The sequence below is a fragment of the Gekko japonicus genome, unplaced genomic scaffold (assembly GCF_001447785.1).
Source record: "Gekko japonicus isolate JY-2015 unplaced genomic scaffold, Gekko_japonicus_V1.1 scaffold190, whole genome shotgun sequence".
In the NCBI taxonomy this organism is placed as follows: domain Eukaryota; kingdom Metazoa; phylum Chordata; class Lepidosauria; order Squamata; family Gekkonidae; genus Gekko; species Gekko japonicus.
This window is the reverse complement of record NW_015160841.1, coordinates 1,164,566-1,185,809: the sequence shown is the minus strand read 5'-3', so window position 1 is coordinate 1,185,809 and position 21,244 is coordinate 1,164,566. Positions and strand designations below refer to the sequence as shown.

General features: G+C 46.9%; 1 protein-coding gene across 1 annotated transcript in view; it reads right to left on the bottom strand.

Moving 5' to 3' along the window:
* Window positions 1-5,646: 5,646 nt before the first annotated feature.
* Window positions 5,647-21,244, bottom strand: part of AOAH (acyloxyacyl hydrolase) — a 124,694-nt gene continuing 109,096 nt past the window's right edge. Inside the window, 3 exon segments of the mRNA XM_015419235.1 lie at window positions 5,647-5,694; window positions 15,535-15,605; window positions 20,695-20,791. Of these exon segments, the coding sequence (XP_015274721.1) occupies window positions 5,647-5,694; window positions 15,535-15,605; window positions 20,695-20,791 (216 nt within the window).

Sequence of the window (21,244 nt, the reverse complement as noted above, 5' to 3'; positions counted from 1 at the left end):
CTTGCTGACAGTCATTTATTCGGAAGCACGCACATGGCGTCTAACTGTAACTAATAAGTCTACCCAGGAGCACCATGACTGTTTTAATGCACTGGTATACATGTGCACACGGTTTGTACTTGGATTACTAGCAACCGTTCATATCATTTCTCTCTGCAAAGCGTCACTAAGCCCTTTAATTCCATACAAATCTTTTCCTTCCCTTCCCGTATTAGTTACTCATTGTATTTTTCTAAAACCGTATTTGGCTCTAGGTTGCAGACGCTTCATCTAAGAGATTATTTCAAGGCAGGGTTGCGTACAAAAAGAGCCAATTGCCACATTTTGCAACCATTTCTGTTAAAAAGAACCCATTGGGTTTGACATTGTCACAAATTCTTGCATTGTCTCTGAATCTAGCAGTGAGAAGCAACCGGACCATCTGTGGGCTATAGTGTCCCCCCCCCGTTTTAAAACATTTATTATTTATAGTCTGCCTTTCTCACTTGGATTCAAGGCTGGTTACATGGAGGGAGTCAGTACAGTGGACAGGACAGGACATTCAATGAACAATGCAATAGGACTAGGGTTGTAGGACTAACTGGGAGTCTAAAAACAGCTGAAGCTAAACATCAGCAGATGCAAAAATCGCATCGTAGGGTCCTTGTTTCAGGAAGCTACACGCAGTAGTATACACAGTCCCTCCTCATTTATCCAAGTAACTGAATCATTCGGTACAGTGCAGCTTATTGTCTGCATAGAAAAGCCCTCTTGAATAATTCAGTTTCATGGAGTGGGAGTCTTTCTGACTTCAGGCAGGCCATTCCATAGGGTGGGGGCACAACGGCGAAGGCATATGGATGGACAGTGGTTGATTTTGCCCATTTCTAGGTTAACACCCACACAAGACCCTCCTCTGATGAGCAAAGCTGTTGTGGTGGAGCAAAGGAAGAGAGTCTTACAAATACGAGGGTCCAAGGCCATAAAGGGCTTTGTGTGTGATAGCTAATATCTTAAATTGAACCAGGTAACTGATGGGCAGCCGGTGAACTGCCTTTAGGATGGGAGTCATATGCATGTTCTCCATCTAAAGGTAAAGGTTCCCTTGCTCGAATCCGACTCTAGGGTTGCGGTACTCATCTCCGTTTCAAAGCCAAAGAGCCAGCGCTGTCCGAAGACGTTTCCGTGGTCATGTGGCCGGCATGACTAAACACCAAGGAGCACGGAACGCTGTTTCCTTCCCACTGAAGCATTACCACTGAAGTGGCAGAGCTTGGATGGAAGCAGAGCGGCACTACTACAGGGCAGATCTGCTAGCCCTCATCAGATCCCCACAGTGTGTGAGAGAGAGACGGAGAGATTGTTATGTATTAAGTTCTGCATTAGCTTGAGTTCTAAAGGTAAAGGTAAAGGTTCCCTTGCTTGAAAGCCAGTCGAATCCGACTCTAGGGTTGTGGTGCTCATCTCCGTTTCAAAGCCGAAGAGCCAGCGCTGTCCGAAGACGTTTCCGTGGTCATGTGGCCGGCATGACTAAACACCAAGGCGCACGGAACGCTGTTACCTTCCCACCAAAGTGGTACCTATTTATCTACTTGCCATTTTTTGCTTTCGAACTGCTAGGTTGGCAGGAGCTGGAACTAGAGACGGGAGCTCACTCCGTCTTGCGGCACCTGGGTCTCGAACTGCTGAACTACTGACATTCCACAGCCTGCAGTTCAGCGTCTTAACCACTTGAGCCACCGCAGCTCCAAGAGCAACAAAGGGCATGGCATTTGTCTACACTCGAACAGAGGTTGTCCACTAAAGCTAGCAGAGCCATCTCTGTCCTGTAGACCAGCCTGAAGCCAGGCTGAAAAGGTCTAGAGTGGATGAGTAAACCAAGAAGACCTGGAGTTGGTCCGCTACTGCTCTCAATCATTTGCTAAAAAGGGCAGGTTAGAAACCAGTCAGTGATAACTGGCCACATCATCTTTCTGTAGGGATGGCTTTTAAAGTAGTGGATGGGTGTGAGCTAGCTGCCATGCTTTGTTTTCTTTTGTCCCTGACATTTACATTCTCGCTGTCACTATCAGGTACCAGAGTAAAGTTTTTTTAGTCGTATTGACTTCTTCCATTTTGAGTCCCAAAAGCAGAATTTCCGGTGCTTTTTTAAAAGAACATTTCAGTATTTTTTGCATTTCATTGTGGACTTTTGTCCAAAAGTCTACAGCTTTCTCACAAGTCCACCACATATGATAAAATGAGCCCTCATGCCTCTTACATTTCCAGCATTTGTTTGACATATTTTGATTCATATTTGCAATTTTCTTAGGTGTCATGTACCACCTATACATCATCTTATAACAGTTTTCTTTAACATTAGTACATGTCGAGATCTTAATAGAATTTTTCCACAAATATTCCCAGGTTTCCATATCTGGCAATTTCTTGCTTTTGAACTGCTAGGTTGGCAGGAGCTGGAACTAGAGACAGGAGCTCACTCCGTCATGCGGCACACTCGGGTCTCAAACTGCTGAACTACCGACCTTCCACAGCCTGCAGTTCAGCATCTTAACCACTTGAGCCACCACAGCTCTCCATCTAGCTTCTGATAATAGCCAAGCCATGACCTTCTGCACCAACTGCAATTTCTGAAATGACTTTGAGGGGAGGCCAGTGTGCGGTAAAACATAGTCACCTGCTCTTGATGTTACTATGGCATGGACCCTGGGGGCCAGATCAGATATATCATGCTAAGGGGGCTTTGTGGGCTAGACAGAGTCCTTTTTTTTTGCAGCTGCATTACCTTGTTTCTCCTGCAATAACATCAGGTCTAGTATAGCCCCAAGGCTCTTAACTGAGTCAGCAAGGGTCAGCGGAACTCCATCAAAAGCGGGAAGCACAGTATCCTTTAAGATCTCCACCTTCCCAACCAGCATTACCTCTGTCTTTTCAGGGTTTAGTTTCAATGTGTTCACTCTTAGCCAGTTTACCACTGCAGCCAGGGAGCTATTCAGGATCTCTGCTGCATCACCAGGAGATTTGGATAAGGATATACAGAGGTGGGTATCGTCTGCATATTGATGACAACCAACCCCCAAAGCTAAATATGTCCTAAGGGCTTTACCTAGAGATTGAAAAGCATGGAGGATAGAGTAGTTCCCTGTAGATCTCCACAGGATAAGTCTCACAGTGATGACAATTGGTCTCCAACAGCAACCTGAGTCCAATCCGTGAGGAATTATTTAAACTGGTTCAGTGCGCATCCCCCTGATACCTGCTGCCTCTAGGCGCCTCAACTGCATCAAAGGCTGCACATAAGTCCAATAAGAGCAACAAGGTAAAGGTTCCCTTGCTTGAAAGCCAGTCGAATCCGACTCTAGGGTTGTGGTGCTCATCTCCGTTTCAAAGCCGAAGAGCCAGCGCTGTCCGAAGACGTTTCCGTGGTCATGTGGCCGGCATGACTAAACACCAAGGCGCATGGAACGCTGTTACCTTCCCACCAAAGTGTTACCTATTGATCTACTTGCAATTTCTTGCTTTCGAACTGCTCGGTTGGCAGGAGCTGGAACTAGAGACGGGAGCTCACTCCGTCTTGCGGCACCTGGGTCTCGAACTGCTGAACTACTGACATTCCACAGCCTGCAGTTCAGCGTCTTAACCACTTGAGCCACCGCAGCTCCAAGAGCAACAAAGGGCATGGCATTTGTCTACACTCGAACAGAGGTTGTCCACTAAAGCTAGCAGAGCCATCTCTGTCCTGTAGACCAGCCTGAAGCCAGGCTGAAAAGGTCTAGAGTGGATGAGTAAACCAAGAAGACCTGGAGTTGGTCCGCTACTGCTCTCTCAATCATTTGCCAAAAAGGGCAGGTTAGAAACCAGTCAGTGATAACTGGCCACATCATTTTTCTGTAGGGATGGCTTTTAAAGTAGTGGACGGGTGTCAGCTAGCTGCCATGCTTTCTTTGTTTTCTTTCGTCCCTGACGTTTGCGCAGCCGCACTTGCTTGCTTTGCTTAGCTACCGTGGGTAACATAAGGGAGGCGCTCTTTTCCCCGTGCGAACTGGTTCAGCCAGACAGCCTTTGCATGGAACGCTCCCTTGATTTCTCCAATTTTCTTGAAGAGATCTCTAGTCCTTCCCATTCTATTATTTTCCTCTATTACTTTGCATTGTTCATTCAGGAAGGCCTCCTTATCTCTCCTTGCTGTTCTCTGGAAATCTGCATTCAGTTGGGTGACTCATTTATAACAGATACTAAAGGTTTGTTGGTGTGGTCCTTACATGATTTTAGCAGCCAGGATGGACAATGATCCAGAGTACAAATAGTGGCATTCACCAAAACCAGCATATTGTGCACATCTATCACAGAAAATGGGATAAAATGATCCATGAATAGACCAGGTGGTCAATATTTTATCAGCAAAAAAACCCTTGGCAAATATATCACTTAATTATCTCTTGAGACAATAAAGGCTCAGATTTTGGTATCAGCAGTTGCTGAGCTACCTTAGACAACTGCAATAGTTGTGAGATAGCTGATGCTATAGTAGTAGAGTAGTAACATTTCTTTGCTGCCATCTGTTGGAAGTTCAGATGTGAGGTCCCCTGAGTGGCAAGAGAGACTAGATAGCTAGACAGGCAAACTGACCTTTCTTCCTGTATCTACTCTTCTCTCACTGTCCTCTTTGAAATGTAGATTGTGTTCTCCTGGGCTCTTTTTGTAGAAAAAGCCCAGCAGGAACTCATTAGCATAATAGGCCACACCCAACAGCAGGAACTCATTAGCCTATTAGGCCACACCTCTGACAGCACAGCTCATTAGCACATTAGGCCGCACCCCCATGTTACCAGAAGTGTGGTTATCCAGCCACACCCACCTTTTGCTTCTTATTCTGTTTACCTTGTTTGTTGTCAAAACCCAGGGCCTTTTTTTGTAGCAGGAACTCCTTTGCATGTTAGACTACACACCCCTAATGTAGCCAATCCTAATGAGTTTCTGCTGCTGGGTGTGGCCTATTATGCTGGGCGTGGCCAACTTGGGAGCCAGCTGGAACTCCGTTCCTGTGCGTTCCTGCCCAAAAATAGCCCTGGTGTTCTCAGGGATAAACTTCCCTTTCCTCCTCCTCCTCTCTCTCTCTTTGAGTGAAGACTTGCTCTCTACCTGAACGCACCAAGACAGGGACATGCAGTCCTCTCTTTGCACCATGAGGCAGATGGGCCTCTGGCCATCTGCCTCCATCCTTTAGCTAGCAAGTTAGTAATCTATCATGTCTCTGCTCTCTCCTTTCCAAAGTGTACTTCTCCAATAAAGAGAGAAGTATTTCTCTTCTAAACTTGCAATGTGGCTCTGTGTAGCTTTGTAAGCTGAGTAACCTGGTATGGTGATACTCCTGCGTTTGTAGCTTTATTTAAGCACTCTGCTAACTAATGGTGGCTGGACTAACCACACCAGTTAACCTCAGTACCATCGATTCTTCACCACTTCATAGGTCTTCCAATGAGTTTTCTAAATACATAAGTCCTCCAAATCTATCAGATTCAGTACAGGTTCACTGCTAGCATCGTTCTAGACATCTCCCAGCCCTCTTCAGGTCACCCAGTTCTGTGGTTAACCAGGAGACCTGTTTACACCCCAGGGGTGAGAGTGGTGATAGAGAGCCAACCTTGTCAATCGCTTCAAGAAGCTTCACATTCCACACTCCCACTGCAGCTTGAGCTGAGCATGTTTGGGATTCTGAAATCCCCCCAGAACAATCAGTCTCCAGTACCACATCCTACAGGGTCTCTGCTAACTCATACAGAGTGCCCACTGGGGAACTAGGTGAGCAGAAGACAAGAAGAATACCTAATCTACCCTTAGTCCCCAATGTATGGAGCATCAGTACCAGTGACAGTTTGCACTGGAAGTCTGTGGAGGTTTTTAAATTATTATTATCTTATTCGATTTGTATCCCACCCTTCCTGCCAGAGCAGGCTCAGGGCGGCTCACATTAAAAGATTAAAATACAATAAAACACAAATTTCTTACATACAAACGCCTCATAAAATTCATATGCAATTCTCAAATAAGTGCAATTAAAGCGCTAGCGGCGGTTACTCTTGGCCCTGATGTTGCAGATGTAGCAGGAAGTATGGCCAAAGGATGTTACTGTTGACATCGCAGGCAGATGCAGTTGTCGTGGAGGGCCTTATCCCAGTTCAATGTTGTTAGTAGCGGTTCCTAATCGAAGGCCTGGTGGAAGAGCTCCATTGTGGTCTCATGGAGGTTAAATAGTTACAAGAATGGGCACAGCAATAAGACCAAGGAAAAAAGGAAAAAGAACTGTGACAATTTAGCGCTTGGTAATATATTCATAAATCATAATATACAATAACAGAAAATAAGTAATATATATAGTGAATGTAGACGGTGGTCTCCGGAATGGTGTGCCGTTTCGACAATGATCTTCTTCTGAACAAGGGTGTGTACAAAAACTGTCTTTCAACAATTCATTTCTCTTGGTGACGTATTGGAAATATACTGTTGATTCACTTCATCATGAGGCTATGCTTACAGCTATGTTCTTCAATGGGCTATAATCGCTGAATCAAGGTCAATTTCTTCTTCCAGCAACATCTCATAGAAGTGCACAGTCTTGTTTGCCGTTGATCTGGTGCTGCACAGTATCAGTGTAGACACAGGAGGAAAGGGGGCTCTATTATCATCGAGACTTGGAATGCTACAGAGGATAGACAGGCAGTGAGCCCCCTTGCCAAACACTGGCTATCTTTGAGAAATCCTGCCCTCATACCTACCAGCTCCCATGTGCATGGAAATAGTGCAGTCATCAAACAACCCATTCCAGGTTAAGATTTCTGCTACTAATAAAATCTCCTCAGCCTCCCACAGTCAACATTCTAGGGCCCACAGGGAAGCCATACGACAGTTCAGGGCAGAGTCAAGAGGCACTAGGGACAGAGCTGTCCCACAGGTATTGTCCTATGTTGGTATGGCTCTTGGTTTCTGGGTAACTGGTGTTGATCTCTCTTTCTATTGGGGGAACCGTCTTCCACCCAGGTTTTTTTGAAGTCACTCAGACCTCTATTCACATTCTACAGTGAGTTTTGGACAAGGAGATTTTATGTTGGAAAGAGCATGCTACCCATAAGGTGCGATAGAGAGGCATGGTTTTCTGTCTTGGTATGTGCACCTGGAAGCTGTTGTTGACAGGAAATGTGACTTTCCCCCCTCATGCGGATTAATCTTTGAAAATATGACATGGATTTATCCAGTTTGGTGTAGTGGTTAAGTGCACGGACTCTTATCAGGGAGAACCGGGTTTGATTCCCCACTCCTCCACTGGCACCTGGCTGGATGACCTTGGGCAAGCCGTAGTTCTAGTTTTCAAGCTGTTCTTGAAAAAGAGCAGTTTCTGTCAAGAGCTCTCTCAGCCCCACCTACCTCACAGGGTGTCTGTTGTGGGGAGGGGAAGGGAAAGGAGTTTGTAAGCCACTCTGAGACACCTTTGGGTAGTGAAGGGTGGGGTATAAATCCAATCTCCTCCTCCTCCTCCTCCTCCTCCTCCTCCTCCTCTTCTTCTTCTTCTTCTTCTTCTTCTTCTTCTTCTTCTTCTTCTTCTTCTTCTTCTTCTTCTTCTTCTTCTTCTTCTTCTTCTTCTTCTTCGTCTTCGTCTTCGTCTTCGTCTTCGTCTTCGTCTTCCCTTTCTTTAAATTATTAAGGAACTTGAATAATTTTAGTGGATCGGATATTGCAAAAAATACAGGCATTGGCTTTCAGTAAGGCAATCCGAACATAACTGAATAATTTTACATATTTGAGAATTCAAGTTTTGTTTCAGGGTGTTTCATTTGCTTAGGCGTATTGCTAGGGTGGGAGGAGTCTTTCTCTTCCCTCTGTTCTAATGTCTGTTTTTGTCAATTTTTAGCAAGTGTACTTCTGTTATGAGATATTGTGTTGTCATACGACTGGATATAATATAGTTTGTACAATGAATAATGTTGCTGTATGCCCACATGTTGCTCTGATTGCCAACCAAATCCTGTGTAGTAGTTATCACATAAATTTGTTCTATTGATGTTTTAATATTGAATCTTTGTAGTTTTAGTTGGTTTTAAAATTGTACTGGATTTATGTTGCTGTAAACCGCCCTTAGCCCCGCGTAAGCAGAGAAGTTCAGTTAAGAAATCAAATGAAATAAATAAATGATAAATAAATTGCATACAGTGTCTGTGTCCTAGGGTTGCCAACTCTTGAAATCTTACCAGCGGGGGAGGCTCCGTTCTGACTGGGAGCCGGCTGTGTGCGTGCACGCGCGCCACCACGACGTCACCGGAAGTGACGGGCCGAGCTCGTCGGGGGGGAAACATATGGTTCCCCCCCGATGAGCTCAGCCACGCCCCAAATGTCAGCAACGTGGCTGTGTCACCTCCAGTGACGCAGCTTCGGGGGCGGGGTTCCCCCGGGCCCCGATTCCGCCGGGGCGAAAATCGGGGCTCCGAAGCGGGGGATTCCCCGCCCCCCAGGGACATTTGGCAACCCTACTGTGTCCCCAGCAAAAAGCCACAGGCCAAGAGCCCTTGTGATCTTGCCAAGAGGTCCACGCCTCTGGCCTCCAGTTTAAATGTGTACTGGGGATGAGAAGGGGAAAAGGAAGCAAGGGGGGGGGTTTCTTTCCCAGCCAGCTTTCCCCTATTCCCAGATCAAAGGAGGAACCGTCATCTTAACGGCTTCTAGCAAAGCAGTCTTCTCAGGAGCAAGGCCTCCTGTTACAGCGCAGCATTTAAAGATTTGTTCACATGCCCACAATGTGGCTCTGCCATTGTTGTTGCCTGGGGGATCAACAGAAGAAGGCCTACCTTGAAAATGATTCATATAACTTCTGGCAATCCCATCACTTTGAACGTGTAAGAATAGGGCTTCCCATGAAGAAGTGACATTTGCCATCAATTAACTATACCCATAAGATACCTGCATATTTGGATTTAGGGTGATTTGGTGCAATCGAACGTAGTCTGAAGTGGAGATTCTGAAATGATCACTGTGCAGTGTTGAATAGTAAAACTGCTACTATAAAGGAGGACGTTATCCAAGATACTGTTTTTGTTAACCTGCCTTTAAACGTGATCACATTAGACAAATGACTGAAATTAAGAACGAAATTTATGCAACATAACACACTTTTAGAAAGTGCAGCAGATGATCTGTCTAAACATAAGGCTCAGGGAAGAGTGGGCTTTTCTAAAACCATGACATTACCATCCTAGTGCCTGTGACTCATTGAGTTAAACCAAAGGGATTCAAACAGAGCAGAATTAAATGGTAGACCGGCAAACAGCTCATGTGGTGCCAAGCAAGAAGATAATCGACAAGTCACCCTCTTTTGCAACAAATTCAATCCTATGCCAGTTCAATCCATTACCTCCCTTGACTATTGCCTCCTACCTCCCTTGACTATTGCCTCATTTTAATTACCAATGTGGCCATGAAATCCAGCAGACAATGTTTATGGTCATCTGTCCTTCTTATAAGGAAGTGTTGATTAAAATGAGCTGCTGTAATCCCATAACACTTAATTTTTTACCCCGTTACATAGAGGAGGAGGAGGAGGAGGAGGAGGAGGAAGAAGAAGAAGAAGAAGAAGAAGAAGAAGAAGAAGAGGTGTCTCAGAGCGGCTTACAAACTCCTTTCCCTCCCTCTCCGCACAACAGACACCCTGTGAGGTAGGTGGGGCTGAGAGAGCTCTTCACAGAAACTGCTCTTTTTCAAGGACAGCTCTTATCAGAACTACGGCTAGCCCAAGGACATCCAGCAGGTGCAAGTGGAGGTGCAAACCCGGTTCTCCCAAATTAGAGTCTGTGCACTTAACCACTACACCAAACTGGCTCTCTGACAAGGGAACTTAACCAAAGATCCAGTTCCTCTACAGATTTTTAATTAGTATTCCTGTTAAATCAATCTGTTAATAACCCTTGTCTCTCACTTCCAACTGTCAAGTCTGTTAGCTTTTAACTATTTCCCGGTATACAACTCCAATTGGTTGGTTCAGAGCACCACTCTATTGGATCCTGTGTCGCTGGGGTATATTTCTTGTGCTTTGCTTGGCAGAATACAACTAAGAAAATAACCTTAATTAGCGTAACTCCTGGTGATATAAAAACAGCCCTAGTGGACTCTTCAGAAGAAGCTGTGGACAATCTAAACTAGTAGTTCGGTTTGCTAATCATAGCAAAAATGGCTACTAATTCTTATTGGCAAAAAATAGTGAAGTTTCCCCCCAGTGTGACCGATTAAAACATATTTGATGTCAAGAATAACCAGTTATTGATATGTGGGGTGCCATCTTTCATAAGATAAAAGAATAAACAAAAGCTGCACACATTTTTAGGAGCAGTATTTTAATATTTATCCTACCAGACCCAAAATACCCTCAGAAATAATGAGTGCTTTCAAATCTGATTGACTTGGATCCCTTTTGCTAGGTGAAGAGCCTTCTTTAATTCCAGGAATAGAATCTGGGAGTGTTTTACGGAGGCCGAATGACGTCCAGTGTGTGCCTGTAACTCTCATTCCCACCCATTATGCTTGTTCTCATTAATTAAAATCCACACTCTGAAAGATGGGTTAATTGAAGCTTTAGGTGATTAATCAGCCAATCTGCTTATGTAGCATATTAGGGCTGAAAGGTTTTATCAAACGGTGCAATACAGCGACAGAGATGCAGCGTGCACATTTATAACACAGACAGTTGAACCTCTAGAAAACTGTTTAAGCAGATTACATAGTGAAGTCATACAAAGGAAAACCAGCTGTGAATGCACTTGAGTTAAGCCTAACCATTTGTCCACCGTGAAAAATGCAGTTGCGTGGATTGGCAAATTGGTGGTACAAACAGTGTGTGTGTGGGGATTTCATCTAGCTGATTGGTTATGTTAGATAATTGATAAGGAAACCTCTTTTGGCATTTCAATACAAGCTAAATCAAATCTTGCTTAGGAAGGAGTAGACAGAATTTGTGGCCCATGTGCTAGGAAAAAAACCACATCTACCTGTGAAGAGGTTAGTGTACTTTGCAAACAAAGGTGGTGGGGGTAGGGTTGCCAGGTCTGGGTTGGAAAATACCTGGAGACTTTGGGGGTGGATCCGGGAGAGGGCGGGGTTTGGGGAGGGGAGGGGCCTCAGCATGGTACAAGGCCATAGGGTCTACCCTCCAAGGCAGCCATTTTCTCTCAGGGGAGCTGATCTCTGTCAGGTGGAGATCAGTTGTCAAAGCGGGAGATTCCCAGGCCCCACCTGGAGGTTGGCAACCCTGGGTGTGGGGGGAGGACAAGCGTGTACTTGACCATACACATTGGGGGCACTGACCTCCCCCTACACCACTGGCACCGTCTCAGGCATTGGCCCTAGACTTGGCTGGCAGATGCACGAGTCTGGGAGGCCATGATTGGCATGAGCTATATCTGTTGCCTTCTCCCATACTGCTGCCAGTGCCTCGGGGTCTTGACTGGGTTATTTGGGTAGCAAATTGGCCCTGCCCAACAAGCCAAATGGTTTTGAATGCTGCTGTTAGGCACGCACCCCAGGGGATGCCTACCCCCGCCCCCGCCTGGCCTCTTTTCGCTGGGGTGAGTACTTTGCATTCTCTACATGGAGAGCCAGTTTGGTGTAGTGGTTAAGTGCGCAGACTCTAATCTGGGAGAACCAGGTTTGATTCCCCACTCCTCCACTTGCACCTGCTGGATGACCTTGGGCAAGCTGTAGTTCTGGCACAGCTGTTCTTGAAAACAGCCCCACCTACCTCACAGGGTGTCTGTTGTGGGGAGGGGAAAGGAAAGGAGTTTGCAAACCGCTCTGAGACACCTTTGGGTAGCTCTGAGACACCTTTGGGTAGTGAAGGGCAGGGTATAAATCCAATCTCCTCCTCCTCCTCCTCCTTCTTCTCTGTATTCCCTTTCTTTAAATTATTAAGGAACTTGAATAATTTTAGTGGGTCGGATATTGTTTTGAATCTGTTTTATGAGGATTGAGTAGACACGGGGAAAATCACACGAAGCTGCGGGGCAAAATGCGGCCACACAGCAGCTTGTGTGAAATTGACACGTACCATCGGGGCCAAAGGGAGGAGTGAGCGCGGAGCAGCGCTTGTGGGAAATCCCCCGATTGAGTAGACGCGAGGAAAATCATGCGAAGCTCCAGGGTAAAATACGGCCGCGCAGCAGCTTGTGTGAAATTGACACATACCATCGGGGCAAAAAGGGAAGAGCGAGCATGGAGCAGCGCTTGTGGGAAATCAGCCACAGACTCTCTTTCTCTCTCTAAGAGACAATCCTGACTCCACGGGCAACAGGTGTTTGTAGTGCCCCTGAAGAGGAAAGACCCTGACTATGGCATGAAATAAGCCACCCGCATGATGACGACATGAAGCTGACTTAGACTCTACTCTGCCTGGCAGCAGTTCTTCAGGTTCTAAGGCAGAGATCCTTCACATCACCTGCTACCTGATCCCTTTTTTAAAAAACTGGAGATGTTGGGGATTGAACCTGGGACCTTCTACATGCAAATGAGGTGCTCTATGAGTGAGCCACAGCTCCTCCCCAGACTCGCAACTGTACTGCTGCTGTGATCATCTGGCACAGAAGACCAGAGGCAAAAAGTCTCCAAAATACTTGGAATTGCTGTGGGAGTTCTCTCATGCTTTAGGCTTGAGTTGCATTGCATGTGCCAGGTACACATAGTACTGCACAGTACGTTTTTCATTAAGGAACATTGGGTTGGATCCAACCATCTTTTTCATTGGTTGAAAAAAGGAGGGAGGAGCTCCCTTAGGGTTGCCAGCTAGCTCTAGTGGTGAAATGCCTGGAGATTTTGGGGGTGGAGCCTGAGGAGGGTGGGGTTAGGGGAGGGACTTCAGTGGGGTATAATGCCGTACAGTCCATCTCCCAAAGCGGCCATTTCCTCCTTTAAACAATTCAGCCTAACAGTACACAGTCACTTATTCCGGAGTGTGACCAGTGTTCCCTCTAAGCCGAGTTAGTGCGAGCTAGCTCACAGTTTTTTAGCTTCTGGCTCACACATTTTTGTCTTAGCTCAGGAAGGATGGCTCCAGAGCAAGCTAATTTATGCAGCAGCCAAATTGTTCACTCACAACTTGAAGGTCAGTTCCCCTGGAGAAAATGGATGCTTTGGACCAGGGGTGTCAAACATGCAGGCTGGGGGCCGGATCAGCCCCCCGTAGGGCTTCCATCAGGCCCGCAGTGGAACTGGTTATCTCCTGCTTCCATTTCTGCTGCTGCTGCTGCATCATAGCTTGCTTCGCCAGACTCTCTTAATCACGCAGCCGTTTCATGTTTTAACCTGGGTCCTAGACTCACAACTCTGAGCATGAGATTCCTGTGGTGAATGTCAATAAACCAAAAGTAGGTTTGCAGCTTACAGAGCTAATGTTTTAAGCATGTTTTTATTGTAAGTAAAAAAAAATCTTTGTGTTTGTGTCCTTTATAAAGTTTATATCTCCGCTACCTGGCATTACGTTTTATGACACACGTGGCCCGGCCCAACAAGGTCTCATTTATGTCAGATCCGGCCCTCATGAGTTCGACACCCCTGCTTTGGAGGGTGGACTCTGTGGCATTGTACCCCACTGAGGTCCCTGTCCTCCCCAGGCTCCACCCCCAAATCGGAGTCCCCCAACCTGGAGTTGGCAGCCCTACCTCCCACCCCCTGCCGGCAGCCAGGGGGATCTGGCAACCCTACTTGGGGTGAGGAGGGGAGAGGGAAACAACCAGAGTGGGGCCCTGGGGGGCATAAGGAAGGCAACACCCCCCACACACACAGCTAGCCGTGCTGCCCTCCTTATGCAAATCAGACCCTTTCTGTAGGGTGGAAAATGTCCCTGTCTTGGTTCATTGTCCACTGGTCATTTGACTGATGCTACTGTGTATGTGGGGGGGGGGTATTCCTCTTTTGTGCCATTTCCTAAGGCTGTAGGTTTTTCCTCAAGTTCTCCACAGCCGCTGTGTGACTGCGGGGAACGTGAGCTGGGTCCGGGAAACCCGGACCGGACTCATTTTTAAAAGTCTCATCTCGTTTGGCCGTCCATCACAGCCACTACATTAGCCTGGCTCCCGTACAAATAAGCTTCTTCAAAATAGCATGACCCCAATATACAGTTAATAGTGAGGACATTTACAGCTGAAGTGATGTGACCTTGCATTTCTCCACCTAAGGATTTAAAGGTCATCTTTCAGCCCCCCGGCAGTACCAGAGAGGGGAGAGAATTCAGTCAAGAGCACAGCGCTCTTTCAGGTACTCCACGGAGCCGCCGTGCATATTTTCAGCTCCTTCCTGTTCACGACCTTGGTGGCACCTCACACGAATGGTGTCGGGGTGTGTTCTTCCAGTGTTGCCAAATCGCACAGGAGTCAAGTACAGAAGAACCTTAAAGGCAGTTGTCGGAAGTGTCTCACACCTACTCTGTACGAGTGGGCCATTCTTTTGATTGGATCTCCTTTGACACTGTCCTCTACGTAACAATCCCACCCACCATATATAAAACCAGGCCCGATGGCTGTACACTTCACGCATCTGCAGAAGGGGACTCTGACCCATGAAAGCTTATGCTGAAACAAAAAATGTTAAGTCTTTCGTGTGTGTGTATTTTTGTATTCGTGTGTGCACGCGTGCATGCTTGGAAGTCATGGCGACCCCTACTGGGGCATGGAAGTTGTTCAGAGAAGTGGGCTCGATACAGCCTGCCTCTGCCTTCCAGTCCTGGTATTCCAAGGAGGTCTCCCATCCAAGTACTTTCCAGGGTCGGCCCTGCTTAGCTTCCGAGATCGGGCTTGCCCGGGCGATCCAGGTCAGGGCTAAACACTGTTAGTCTCAAAGGTGCTACTGGACTCCGGGGTCATTGCATAAGAACGTGTGCTCTTTTATTTAGTGATTTACTTCATTGCCATCTCACCTTTCTCTCCAATAGGAACCTGAAAAGTACTGAGAAACGTTGAGTGATTCCAGCAAAGTACTTTTATTAGGATAGAACAAGACACAGACTGCCGGCTCGCAGGGCGGTATATATGCCCAGAAAACCCACCACCTAAACACACCCCCTATTACTCTATAGGCTATTTACAGTGGCCGAGAGTTCCATAGGCTCTCGGCCGCGGACCTGGCCCTCTGATTGGTGCGGGCTAGGATCCGCTCGGCTATTGTTCTCAGGGGAGCGAAGCTCTGCTGCTAGGCATGACCGCATGGCCCAACGGTCGCGCACGTGGTCATGGCTGAGTACATTACAGAACCCAAAGTGGCTCACATCCTTCTCCTCTCCTTCATTTTATCCTCACAACAACCCTGCGAGGAAGGTTCAGCTGAGAGAGTGTGGCTGGCCGAAAGCCACCTCGCGGGCTTCCATGGCAGAGTGCGGATTTTAATCCGGGTTTTCCATAGCCTCATCCAACACTTTAACCACTACACCCCACTGACTCTCTTTAGATGTGTAGCTTTTACATATTCTCCTCCACGCCATCACCACCCCGTGCCACACACACAGGTACACAAACACACAACTAGTCCTTTTACCTGATGGAACCCATCAACAGGTTCTATGAGCTGCCAGTTTCCACCTCCCTGCTTGCGCCATTCCTCCGCAACTGCAAACCAGATCATCATAGAGGATTATGTACCTGCACATATACACATCACATCCTCTTCGCACGGCATCACAGTCAGTATTTTTAGCAGACGACTACTATGCATGAAGATTATGATGATTTATGAAACCTGTCAATACTGTATTCAATCCTCTTTCCTTCCAGGCACCATTTAAGCCTTTTCCAAGATATTTATATGCGACGGAAACTCTTTGAACAGAAATGCTGGCGGAACAATTTCCTTCCAGTTCCAATTAAAAGAGGAAGCCGAAGTGAGCAAAGGTACAAAATAGTAAATGTAACACTGATTTTGACACTCTTTTGCCTTGCATGTTTTGTTACATCTTGCTCAGCGCCAAAGTTCAAGGCAGCGGATGTCTAGCGACAAAATTTATAGTTCTGGTTATACGCTGGGGCCGAAGTCTTTTGGTATGCTGTGTTCCATTGCTTGCTAAGAGCTGTCTAGGGGAAAAAAATAAGCATCTCATTAAAAGTAAAAGATGCTCAGGTATAAATTAGACCCTCAGATGAGCTAAACGCCTTTCTCCATATTTTAGTCGTAATTGCAGCCAGGCAATTGCCCAAGGGATCCTCCACTGCTCCTTGATTTGACAGAAAAAGGAAAATAGAGTTGGGTGCCGTCCGCTCATTGATGACTCCACACTCAGAAATAGCCCTCGCTTCCAGGTGCTGCATACAGGTGTTGAAAAGTAGCACCATGCAGACCAAATCCACCTTCTGGGAGGACCGCTGAGAACCACAACAAGCCTCCAGAGAAAGGTTTGCTCTGGTCCCATCCTCACCTCACCCACACCCATCACAAACATCACATGAAAACAAACCACACGACTTGCTCTAGCTCCATGGGCCCCCCGGGGTACCACAGATTTTGTCCCCCGAGTCCCCTCTTGGCAGCCCTGCCCTTGGGCACCATCCTGCCAGGCACTGAGGAGGGATGTTTCCAGTTCTCAACCACATGAGATGTTCTTGAAGCATTTTATGATCTATAGTATCAAACGTCGCTCAGACAGCCTGTGGACCAGAGTGCCACTCCCCCTGTCCCTCTCTAGTCAAAAGTTAATCCACCAGCACATCTAGAGTGGTTTCAGTCCCAAACTCTACCCTGCACCAGGGCAGCCAGCTCTAGGTTGGGAAATGCCTGGAGATTTTGGGGGTGGAGCCTGAGCAGGGTGGGATTGGGGGAGGGGAGGGGCTTCATTGGTGCATAATGCCATAGAGCCCACCTTCTAGAGTGGTCGTTTTCTCCAGGGGAAATGATCTCTGTCTCCTGGAGACCAGTTGTCATCCCAGGAGATCTCCAACTACTACCTGGAGGTTGGCAACCCTAGCCCTGCACCCACATCACCAGCTTGGTGCTGCCCTCCCTCAGCCTGCTTGATGGCATTCGCTCAGAAAGCTAAATCCAGTAACGCTTCGTAATGAGCAGCTCTGTCAGCTCAAAAAAAGTCTTGTAAAAAAATTAAAATAAATAATAAAAAATTAAAAAATTAAAAAATTAAAAAACAAAACGTCTCTCCGATACTGTATTGACCACCATTGTTACAAATAAAACTCAGATTTGGCCAGTTTGATTTCACAAGACTCGATTGGTCTAAGGGGAAACCAGCAGGCCCCAGGTCTCCGGTCTCCAAGATTCTCTCTCTCCTGCGCTTACCCAGTTGGCAAGCCAGGCTGAGAGCTGCAGTTGTTGCCAGTCTGTTCGGCTCCGCTGGTGTCTTGCCTGGATGCAGGGCTATTTTTGGGCAGGAACGCACAGGAACGGAGTTCCGGCTGGCTCCCGAGTTGGCCATGCCCAGCAGGAACTCATTAGCATAATAGGCCACGCCCAACAGCAGAAACTCATTAGGATTGGCTACATTAGGGGTGTGTGGCCTAACATGCAAAGGAGTTCCTGCTACAAGAAAAGCCCTGGGTTTTGACAACAAACAAGGTAAACAGAATAAGGAGCAAAAGGTGGGTGTGGCTGGATGACCACACTTCTGGTAGCATGGGGGTGTGGCCTAATATGCAAATGAGCTGCTGTTAGGTGTGGCCTATTACTCTAATGAGTTCCTGCTGGTCTTTTTCTACAAGAAAAGCCCTGCCTGGATGCAAACACACATGGCCTTCAGTAAGCCATCAAAATACCCTAGGCCTATGAGGAAAGGGAAGGGAAGGGAAGGGAAGGGAAGGGAAGGGAAGGGAAGGGAAGGAAAGGAAAGGAAAGGAAAGGAAAGGAAAGGAAAAGAAAGGGAAGGGAAGGAAAGGAAAGGAAAGGGAAGGGAAGGGAAGGGAAGGGAAGGGAAAAGGAAAGGAAAGGAAAGGAAAGGGAAGGGAAGAGAAGGGAAGAGAAGGGAAAAAAAGGAAAGGGAAGAGAAGGAAAGGAAAGGAAAGAGAAGGGAAGGAAAGAGAAGGGAAGGGAAGGAAAGGGAAGGAAAGGAAAGGGAAGGGAAGGGAAGGGAAGGGAAGGGAAGGAAAGGAAAGGGAAGGGAAGGGAAGGGAAGGGAAGGGAAGGAAAGGAAAGGGAAGGAAAGGGAAGGAAAGGAAAGGAAAGGAAAGGGAAGGGAAGGGAAGGGAAGGGAAGGGAAGGGAAGGGAAGGGAAGAGAAGGGAAGAGAAGGGAAAAAAAGGAAAGAGAAGGGAAGGGAAGGGAAGGGAAGGAAAGGGAAGGAAAGGGAAGGAAAGGGAAGGAAAGGGAAGGAAAGGAAAGGAAAGGAAAGGAAAGGGAAGGGAAGGGAAGGGAAGGAAAGGGAAGGAAAGGAAAGGGAAGGGAAGGGAAGGGAAGGAAAGGGATGGAAAGGGAAGGAAAGGGAAGGAAAGGAAAGGAAAGGGAAGGGAAGGAAAGGGAAGAGAAGGGAAAAAAAGGAAAGAGAAGGAAAGGAAAGGAAAGGAAAGGAAAGAGAAGGGAAGGAAAGAGAAGGGAAGGGAAGGGAAGGAAAGAGAAGGAAAGGAAAGGAAAGGAAAGGGAAGGGAAGGAAAGGAAAGAGAAGGAAAGGAAAGGAAAGGAAAGGGGAGGGAGGGAGGACACATATACAACCCATCAGTCAATGATGTCATTTGTACTTATGGCTGAAGACAGAGTTGACGGTAGAATGATGGACCTTTTGTTGCCTATAATGTGCCCGCTCATTTATTTTGTCCTGCTATCAAATCTGTTAGCTTTTTCAGGTTTCTGAAGCACTCCAACACCCCAAGGCGCACAACCACAGCACTGATGGCTCTGTCACACCAGCATCAACTCTGTGAACCACCCAGCCTCTTCAGTACATGCAGCATCAGAAACGGCGACATGCAAATGCTGCCCTGTGAGAAAAGAACGTTAGGAAATGGCCTGACTTCAGAGATATTCTAGGACACTTGACTAGGGGGATTTACCCCTAATGACATGCCAGAGAGCTCAGGCTCAAAAAGAATTAGGACTTCATCCAAAGTGAAAATTTTTGATTGCAGCCGCTGCTAAATATTTCATCCTTTGATACTCCAAAAGGGCTTTGCATCGACTTGAGAACCAAAAAAAAAAAATCCTTGGAAAATAGGTCAGTGATGATAGCCGCAGCAGCAGCAGCTTAGAAAGGAAACCTGACAACTGACACTTCTACTAGGCAGAAGTCTTTAATCGCAAACACTTACGGGCTGTGTGAAACACTGCAAGAGTTGGGATCTCGTGTGACGCGATTGGCTTTTGCTAACCCATGTGAGAAGGTAAAGCATACGGATTGCCCCCCCCCAATATGACTTCCTAATTGAAAATTTGGATCATCAGCAATGACTCGTATGAAATACTAAGAAGGCATTCAGAATGGTTTTGATTGAACTAGCTCCGTCAATAATTCAAATTGTCAGCAAAGAAATCTGTGATTGTGTAACTAAGCAAAAGGGACAGTCAAAAAAGTTGGCACACCCCAAAGCACTAAGGCCCCTGTCCAGCAGGAAATTTCCAGGGATGGAAGCCCCCTTCCACACACAGTTCCTTGCTGGAGTGGCAAGTGTAATAGCTGATGGGGGTGTAGCTATGAACTGACACAGAGATGGTGCATCCAGATAGGGACATCCACTACCATCTGCATCTGGATGGCAGAGTGTGGATGGGAGAGATGCACATTCACATCTGCCTTGCAGTACATCTCCCTCTACCTGTTTCGACAACAAGTTATGTGCAATCACTTTCTTATATGGATCATCAACAGAAACACCAGTGAAGCTGAAGGAGGGGAGGGGCTATGGCTCAGTGGCCGAGCGTCTGCTTGGAATGCATAAGGCCCCAGGTTCAATCCCTGGCATCTCTAGTTGACAGGACCAGGCGGTAGGTGGTGCTAAAGACCTCTGCCTAAGACCCTGGAGAAAAGAAGAAGAAGAAGAAGAACCTGGTAACCCCCTTATCCTCACCTTTCTCTAAGCCCATCTCTCCTTCCCACCCACCCACCAACCTACCTTTTATTTACCCCCACCAACTCTGGCTGTATTTATTTATTTCAGGCCTTTCTCTACAACAGGGACTCAAAGCAGCTGACATCATTCTCCCCTCCTCCACTTTATCCTGACCGCAACCCAGGTCTTCCTTGGTTGCCTCCCACACGAGTACTGGTTACGGCAACCCTGCTTAGATTTCCAAGCTCTGAAAGATCAGGCAAGTCTGGGGTATTAGGCTGCTTACTATAAATGGTTTAGGCCAGGGCTATTTTGGGGCAGGAACACACAGGAGCGGAGTTCCGGCTGGCTCCTGAGTTGGCCACGCCCAGCAGGAACTCATTAGCATAATAGGCCACGCCCAACAGCAGACACTCATTAGGATTGGCTACATTAGGGGTGTGTGGCCTAACATGCAAAGGAGTTCCTGCTACAAAAAAAAGCTCTGGGTTTGGACAGCAAACAAGGTAAACAGAATAACAAGCAAAAGGTGGGTGTGGCTGGATAACCACACTTCTAGTAACATGGGGGTGCGGCCTAATGTGCTAATGAGCTGTGCTGTCAGGGTGTGGCCTAATATGCTACTGAGTTTTGCAGTTGGGTGTGGCCTATTATGCTAATGAGTTCCTGCTGGGCTTTTTCTAGAAAAAGAGCCCTGGTTAGGCGAATGTAAAGCAACATACTTTCTTTCAGTGGGTAATCCATGTAGAAAAGATCAAAACTGGCATATTTCTCAGATTCTGCTATTCCTCTCAGGATGCTGGAAAGTCGCAGCGCCCTCTGGGGAAAGAAATGGGCATTCACAGTTACGAGAACTTTTATCCCGCCAAGCGTTCAGAGGGGCTCACACTAATGCAGACAATAAAACAACGTATGATGAGCTTTGTACCACCACAGTGCTCCGGCTTCTGTGCAGGAAAAGAAATGAGGAATCCAACATGTCATTTTTAAAAAATCAAAGTCGCAAATCCCAAGCACTCTTTGCGCAAAGAACTGGCCTTGCTTACACAGCCTTAGCTTTTATGCCACAATGATAATACATGCTGCAATGTTCAGTAGCAAGGATAAGGTCTTCAAAGAAATCTAAGCATACAATGGCCCATTTCCCATAAGCGGAGCCTGGGAGAGTGGGGTTTGGGGGTGGGAGGGACCTCAGAGGGGTATAGAATCCACCCTCCAATCCTGCCATCTCTTCCAGGGCAACTGATCTCTATAGTCTGGAGACCAGTTGCA